General features: G+C 37.6%; 1 protein-coding gene across 1 annotated transcript; it reads left to right on the forward strand.

Moving 5' to 3' along the window:
• Positions 1-5,212: 5,212 nt before the first annotated feature.
• Positions 5,213-5,596, forward strand: LOC118032316 (RING-H2 finger protein ATL18). Its single transcript, XM_035036999.1, has one exon. It carries the CDS (start codon positions 5,213-5,215, stop codon positions 5,594-5,596), a length of 384 nt encoding a protein of 127 aa, XP_034892890.1.
• Positions 5,597-7,678: the final 2,082 nt, after the last annotated feature.

Here is a 7,678-nt window from a genome sequence, read left to right on the forward strand (position 1 = left end):
CTGTTCACTCTGTCCGGCTTCTTTCGAAATACTGCTTTATGCATACACAATCACAGGAAAATTAACAGATCAATCTTAAGCATTGATTACAGCCATAATGTAGTTAGATACATAAGTGATGCTGCCCAAAAGGCAATGCTCCTTATGATGGGTTTGAAACTCGGATAATGATAAGTACAGCAGTTATCATGTTGATCATTTACCAGCAAAATGACCGGTAAGGCAAGCAAGGATGAAGAAAAGCAGCATCAAGGACACTTTATTCCTCGATTTTCCTCGTTCCTTCATTTTCAGGCGTGCAAATTGTCTGTGGATCCATAAACTGTTTTTTAGATAAGCTGAAGCGTCTAGCTTCTTATAAGATGATCGTATAAGGTCAGATAGAAAACCGTAGGCGGGTCATTAATTCTCCAGCCATCCCTGTATAACGGATTCCTTCCGGGACCAAGATTCACCAACCATTCCGCTGCAAAATTCCCTTCTCCAAGAGCATGTGGAACTGTAACTGCCCAGCCCCATGTCAATGCATCCTTCACTCTAGAAACCAAAGCATAACTGGTGTCCACTGTGGAGTCCTGCTTCGTAATCATGTCGAGTACTAAACATGAGTCCGACTCCAGAAGTATCTTCAAGGACCAGGCAAGTTGTAATCCAGTTATTGCTGCCCACAGCTGCTGCATTGCCACGATTTCCTTTGCTGCACCCATCCATGCACATTTATTTTCACCTAGTCTAGGCGAGGGAGTGCACCTCCATCCAATTAACCTCACGTTTTTGTTCTGCAATAACACCTTCTCTTCATCTTTTGTTGCAGATACACTACCAGACACCATGCAGCGGGCTAGTATTAAACTCAGTGCTCTCACCAAAAATCCTCCGATTTCTAGCTTTCCACAGATACTTCAGCAACCATGTTCCCATCTCTGAATTAAAAATAAAAGACCCTCCTGTACTGCGGCTATAGGGGTGAAGTCCATGTGCTACGTGCTACAAAGCAATCTCTCAACACATGCATGGTGTCCTCCCTGACTGAAGGGCAAATTAAGATGGCAGCAAGCATTATCAGTCAGATGCCTAGCTACTCTTTGATTATTAGTCGGCAATTTGTTATGAGCCACTAGCCACAAGAAGTTTCTGATTCTCTCAGGCCCTTTCCAACGCCAAATCAGCCTCCATATCGGTTCCACTGGGCTTCGGGAGGTAGCATCCCTCACCTGAAACAAATATACAGATTTGGTTCTGCAATAACACCTTCTCTTCATCTTTTGTTGCAGATACACTACCAGACACCATGCAGCGGGCTAGTATTAAACTCAGTGCTCTCACCAAAAATCCTCCGATTTCTAGCTTTCCACAGATACTTCAGCAACCATGTTCCCATCTCTGAATTAAAAATAAAAGACCCTCCTGTACTGCGGCTATAGGGGTGAAGTCCATGTGCTACGTGCTACAAAGCAATCTCTCAACACATGCATGGTGTCCTCCCTGACTGAAGGGCAAATTAAGATGGCAGCAAGCATTATCAGTCAGATGCCTAGCTACTCTTTGATTATTAGTCGGCAATTTGTTATGAGCCACTAGCCACAAGAAGTTTCTGATTCTCTCAGGCCCTTTCCAACGCCAAATCAGCCTCCATATCGGTTCCACTGGGCTTCGGGAGGTAGCATCCCTCACCTGAAACAAATATACAGATTTGGTTGTGAATCGTCCACTAGAAGATTGTCTCCAATACGATGCATCTTCCTCCAGTTCATTACTAGGAGGTGAATGGCTTGCTAAAACCAACACTATTTGCACCGGGAGAAGATGAGCAAAAAGCTCCCACTACATTGATTTCTCTCATTTACCATGTCCGCTACGGTCGCATTCCCCTCTGCTTCTGACAGTTCGTGAGTTGTATGATGACTTGGAGCCCCATACACGTCTTTCAATTCCAAAAGAGGACTTTCCTTCCATTCCCTGCAGGCCACATTGTTCCTGCCCTCACCTGCGATATAGATTGCTTAATTTCCACAAAGGGCAATTTTTGCCCTTAGCCTTAGGATCAGATGTACATTCCTGTGACCAGCCATACGTGCATCGAAGAACACAAGTCCAAAGACCATTCATGTCATTCATAATGCTCCACCCTAGTTTCATGAAAAAGGCCTTATTCATGCAATGCATATCTCGCATTCCTAACCCCCCTCCAATCTCGGCTGACATATTTTCTTCCACTTAATCAAGTGAACCTTCTTACTGCCTTCATAATCTGCCCAAATGAATCGACGACATATCTTCTCAATCTCATGGAAGATGGATTTTGGCAGTCAAATGGATTGCATCGGATTAAGTGGAACAGTCATGAGCACGGATTTGCAAAGAGTGATTCGGCCTGCAACTGCAAGTGATAGATTTTCACAGAGACTGCAATTTTCAATCACAAACGTAGAAGAAGCAGAGCGGGTCAGAGTCGCCCTCGCTTCTTCAGAACGGGGGCCCATGTGAGTGTATGGGCTTTAGAAATATTAGATCCGGACCAAGATGTAGTTTGAGAGGTTGAGTCCACTCCAGATATAAGGTACAGGCTCTGCTGGGCATGGGCTTTTTGTAAATCTTCCTCTCCTTGAAATTAGAATTAGAAAGCGAAGATGCTCGAGGGATCTCGCCTGTCTTGCTACTCTCGATTGTTTAATTTCCTTTTGATATCTTTGTCAATTCAACGGTCAAAAGGGAAATAAAAGAGGAAAAGAAATTTAAGTGTTCAACTACACCTTTCCTTGGAATATAATCCACGACTGTCTCCTCAAACCTTCGACAACCTTCTTTTTCTTTCCTTTCCATTCAAGTACTGTACGGCAAACAATGAACTTGGTGTAATTACAGTTCCATAACCCAATCCACCAATTTTTTTAACTTTGAATTGTTGGATTGTCATTATCTCATATTAAAAATTACTTTTAGCTTCTTGATTTGTTTTATTTTTTTTGTTTTGTTAGATTATCATTATCTTATATCTCAGAATAAAAATTGGTTAAGTTAACTTTGATTACTTATTATTTTTTTTTTAAAAAAATAATTTTATCCTTTATTATTAAATTATTGCTATTGAACATGTTTTATTAAATATTATTTAAAAATAAATACATGCACGATGGGTTTTTTCAAGTACAGGGTTATAAAGTGAACCTGAGTTAGCTTACATTTTCTTACTAAGATTTTTTTATTTAACTTTGGTATTTTTTTTGTCAAATGTTTCTTTTAGACGTATGATTTTTTCATTGATTTTTTATGGGTTTTTTTTTTAATTTCTTCGTTTTGAATGAAACAATTTTCCCTTTAACTTTGTTATTTTTTTTATTTTCTTTTTATTTAGTTATTACGATAACATAGGTTAGTAAAGTTATCTCAAGTTAGCTTGGGGCTTTTTTGAAGCTTTTTTTTTTTTTTATGTGTTGAACTTTGTTTTGTTTGTTAGGTGTTTTTTTTGAAATTTTATTTTGTCATTTTATATTATGAGTTTTGAGTTTATCAAGTTAGATCGAGTTGTTTTAATCTTATATCATACTTTGATAAATTTAACATGATTTATTTCGGGTGACGGTGGATTGAATATTATTTTTTTACCTTGAAAAAATGTGGACATGCCAGCAGCGGAGCACGGGTCGCCAGCCCTGATGGATGCTAAAACTGCTCCTTGTGTTGCCGTTTTGACTGGTTAGACCACACATGCTTTGTTTAACCGCGGGCCCGCGGCGTTCCAGTATGATTTGTGGTGTTTGTTAAGATGAGTTGCTAGGTGGGCAGTAAAGATCATATGAACAGGAAGGCGGTGGATATCTTGGAATCACTGCTACGTGTGGCAGTTGCTGTACGTTTTGGAAATGCCAGCCCAGCCCACCCCAGCCCAGCCTGAAAGGTTTAATCGAGAGGGAGATCATGGAGGGTGATGTAATAATAATAATAATAATAATAATAATAATAGAAGGGATTGGGGCTGCACAAGCATTGCAGAGCACATGGTCGGTTGGTGTATAATTGAAGGGAAGGGGAAGAGAAAGGATGTTATTGTAATGAGCAGTCTGAATGCATTTGCCACAACAAAATTCTTGTTCTTATACTCTAATGTTGTGAAAGATCTTTTCAGATATGGTCGGCATTGTTTTTCTTTTCCCTTTCCACTCCATCCGCCTCAAGTCAAACCGGACCCGTTGGCTTCGGGCACCGCCTGTTCCATTATCGATCCACCCCTGCTAGCCCACCTTGTGCAGTGCTCGATCCGGGGTGCCTCTGTCTAGGGGCACAAGCTTGTACACATGACCATTATCTGAAAATATAAGCAAAAATGAAATTGATCTCGAACAATATGTATCTAAGAACTGCGGATATCATTTGCCATGTTTTTCTTTTTTTAAGAATCACATCGACTTAATCTTGTGAGTCTGAATCTTGATCAACACAAATGGATGCAAACAAACTAAGTAGCACGGAGCAATTTGAGCTTGGCACCGCACTTCAAATATCATTCCTATGTCAGGATTTAATCATTAGAAGGTTGACGAGAGGGTAGGAGCCTTGCTGGGTTGGACCAAGTTGTAGTTGACCCCCAAAAAACACCTTCATTGGAGATGTTTATGTATGAAAAGATCGACTTATAAAGTCAAGTTGTTTTCCATGCATGATCTCTCTGTTCAATAAATTAAGTTGCCTTGTATATATTGTTTCGAATGAATGAAATCAAACCCTCCATGCTCGTATTTACCATTGATAAACATAGAAGATCAGAAAAATTCACGATGACTACTATACAAACACATTAGCATAATATTAAAAGATTACAAGGAGCACAAGACTGGGTGGCTAAGAGAGAATGGGGGGTCGGCGCCAACCCCGCCGTATTCCGATATTATCTGGAAGGAACACACTTACTCATGCACTGCTAATTAATTTATTAATCTATGAATGAATTGATGAATCGATCTAATATACATGTATTGATTATGTATATGATAACGCGTGGACTTCTTAGAAGTCTTCAATTCAAACCCCTTTCTTTTTTTGTAGTGTTCTTACCACTTGCCTATATATATGTACAGAATGGTTCCCTCCCTGCAGATGTAAACTCTGATCAATAAGCTGCAACACATGCACAAAACAACCATTCAATAAGAGGGGGCGAAAAGAGAGAGTAGCAGTTGAGGAAGGTGCAGGCAGCGATATGATTCCAGTTATGATGTATTCTCGCCAGTCTTCAGGCATTTGTATGGCTACCGTTATATTTTACACATGCGTTCTCATTCCGCTCCGTCAAATCAAACAGACTCTTTTCAGTATCATAGCACTACTCGTGAGCAGCAGCAGGCTTGAGCCAGCAGAGATTGAGTACTGTTGCGACTGTAGGAGGCCTCCGCAGCAGCTTCTGCCAGTGCCCTCCAGGTTTGAAAAGTTGCAGGAGAAGGATGTTTGCTGCTCCATTTGCCTGATGGAGTTGGAGAAAGAAGATGAGGCGAGCCAACTCTCAAGGTGTATGCACGTCTTCCATATGGATTGCATTGAGAAATGGATACAGCGTGATCACTTCACCTGCCCACTCTGCCGGACCTCCATAGATCATTAACTTCTAGCTATCAATACTTGTTTCGTTTGTTTGTTTAATTAGTTTCTTGCCCAAATTTTTGGTCCATGCAGTAATTGTACGTCTAATTTGATCATTTTGATTTGATTTCAACGCGTAAAGTCTTACTTTCAGATATACGTACAGTCTGATTAGTATGATCCTGCACTTGCACAGCCTGTTGTACATTTATGGAAACGGAAAAAAAATAGATACCAGCAAGAACACTCTGCTCCAATTAACTGCGTGGTCGCAACACCAGACCAAACAAACAAACAAATAAAAGAAAAGGCCAAGCCAAGTCAATGGCAAGGTCATAAAAAATCAGACAGATAGATACATCTTTTAAATTTGTATCCTGGGGATCAAACGTAGTATGTTGACATTTTTTTTTTCTTTTTTTGTATGATAATATAACGAGACAAACAAAAACTAGAAATCAAGTACAGGCAATCTGAAGAAACGAAATTTAGATTAATGTTTCAGCTGAGCAGAAGCTAGGCGAAGGGCAGCTGAACTCTCATCTTGTAGAGCATAGAGTGCACAATGGAGCCCTGCTGGCATGCACAAATGTTACCAGGCACCAGCCATGATCTCTCTCCCTCTAGCCCTCTCTGTTTTATTTATTTATTTATTATTATTATTATTATTCCTGTTCTCCTGCAGAGGGTAGAGGTACTTAAGGAGTTTTACCAAAAAAAAAACACAAACTAAATGAGCTTAGTTATTTACCATGCTTTGTAAGTGAAAATATTATGGATTCACACGGTTTATTAACCGTTTTACCTTTTATTGCACTCACTAATTGTCTTAGCAAGGGAGAAAGTAGTATTTTTTATAGAATTCAAATGTCTTTTGAAAATTGACAGGGAACAACGTAGTTGTTGTGAGTTTTTTTATGCGCAGTAAAAGTACTATGTTGTCTTTGGAAGTTAAAAAAAATTGGCCTTTGGTTCAGGGATTCTGTGTCTTTACAAATTAATTTGTACAATTGAATAATATTTGTACCATTCAAGTTTAATGGTATCTTTGAAATTGTGATTGTGAAAGATGGTTTAAAGTGTTTTCACTAAAAAATATATTAAAATAAAATTATTAATGTTTTTAAAAATTATGTTTAATATCAGCATGTTAAAATGATCTAAAAACATAAAAAAAAATTATTTTAAGTAAAAATGTTTTTTTTAAAATTTGAAGGAACACTATTTACACCACGTTCTTAAATTGGCCTTTAGAAGATGAGTTTTTTTTTGTCTTTGCATATTTTATATCCAGTAAAATTTCATGTTTACCTTTTGACTTTGAAAAGTCTAAGGCTGCATTAGAAATGTATTTTCATAATTAAATCATTGTTTTTTTCATAATATTTATATGCCCTTAAAACTTTTTTAGTAATTTGTATTATTATAATATTAATAAATCAATAAAATAAGCCTATACATATCACACATGCATCATTGCCCCCCGCACCATTCTGGTGGAGCATGGGGGCAATTACAATGGTCATAAAAGGTTAATTGCCTACTCACTTGACATCGAAGATGGCAACATTTTTGTTAGGGTGAAGTGTTTTGTAATCCAAGCGGCGGTTCAAAGATTATTAGTCTTTTTACTCCTCTCCTTTGTTTTCTTCTTATAGGCTTTAGTATTCATGCAGAGCTTTTAAAAATTTAATTGTATCCTCAAGTTTGTATTTATTTTGGTTTTGGTCCTCATTCTTTTAATTTCTATTTTTTTTTAGATTTGATGCTTCTTTAAGTTTATTTTGTTTTTAATTTCATCTCTCATCGTGTAATCTTATCAGATATTTTTTTTCAATCTAGTTCTCATTTTTTTTTTTTTTTTATCCTATGCATTATTATTTTTTATTTTGTCCTTGGGAATTTAATTTAATTTTATTTGGTTTCTAATTTTGGTCCTCATTTTTTATTGCTCTTTTGTTTATCCTTTTCTTCATTTATTTTGTTTTTCAATTTAATCCCTTATTAGTTTCTTTCAATTATTTTTTGTGCATGGTTTAGTTCTTAATGTTTTGATTTTAATTTTTAATTTTTTGATGATTTGGAATTCTTCTTTGTAATTTTT

Source organism: Populus alba, chromosome 9, assembly GCF_005239225.2.
Source record: "Populus alba chromosome 9, ASM523922v2, whole genome shotgun sequence".
Lineage (NCBI taxonomy): Eukaryota > Viridiplantae > Streptophyta > Magnoliopsida > Malpighiales > Salicaceae > Populus > Populus alba.

What these genes read in the sequence shown, in the direction of transcription:
- LOC118032316 (XM_035036999.1), top strand. Translation starts at nt 5,213, where the DNA reads ATGTATTCTCGCCAGTCTTCAGGCATTTGTATGGCTACCGTTATATTT.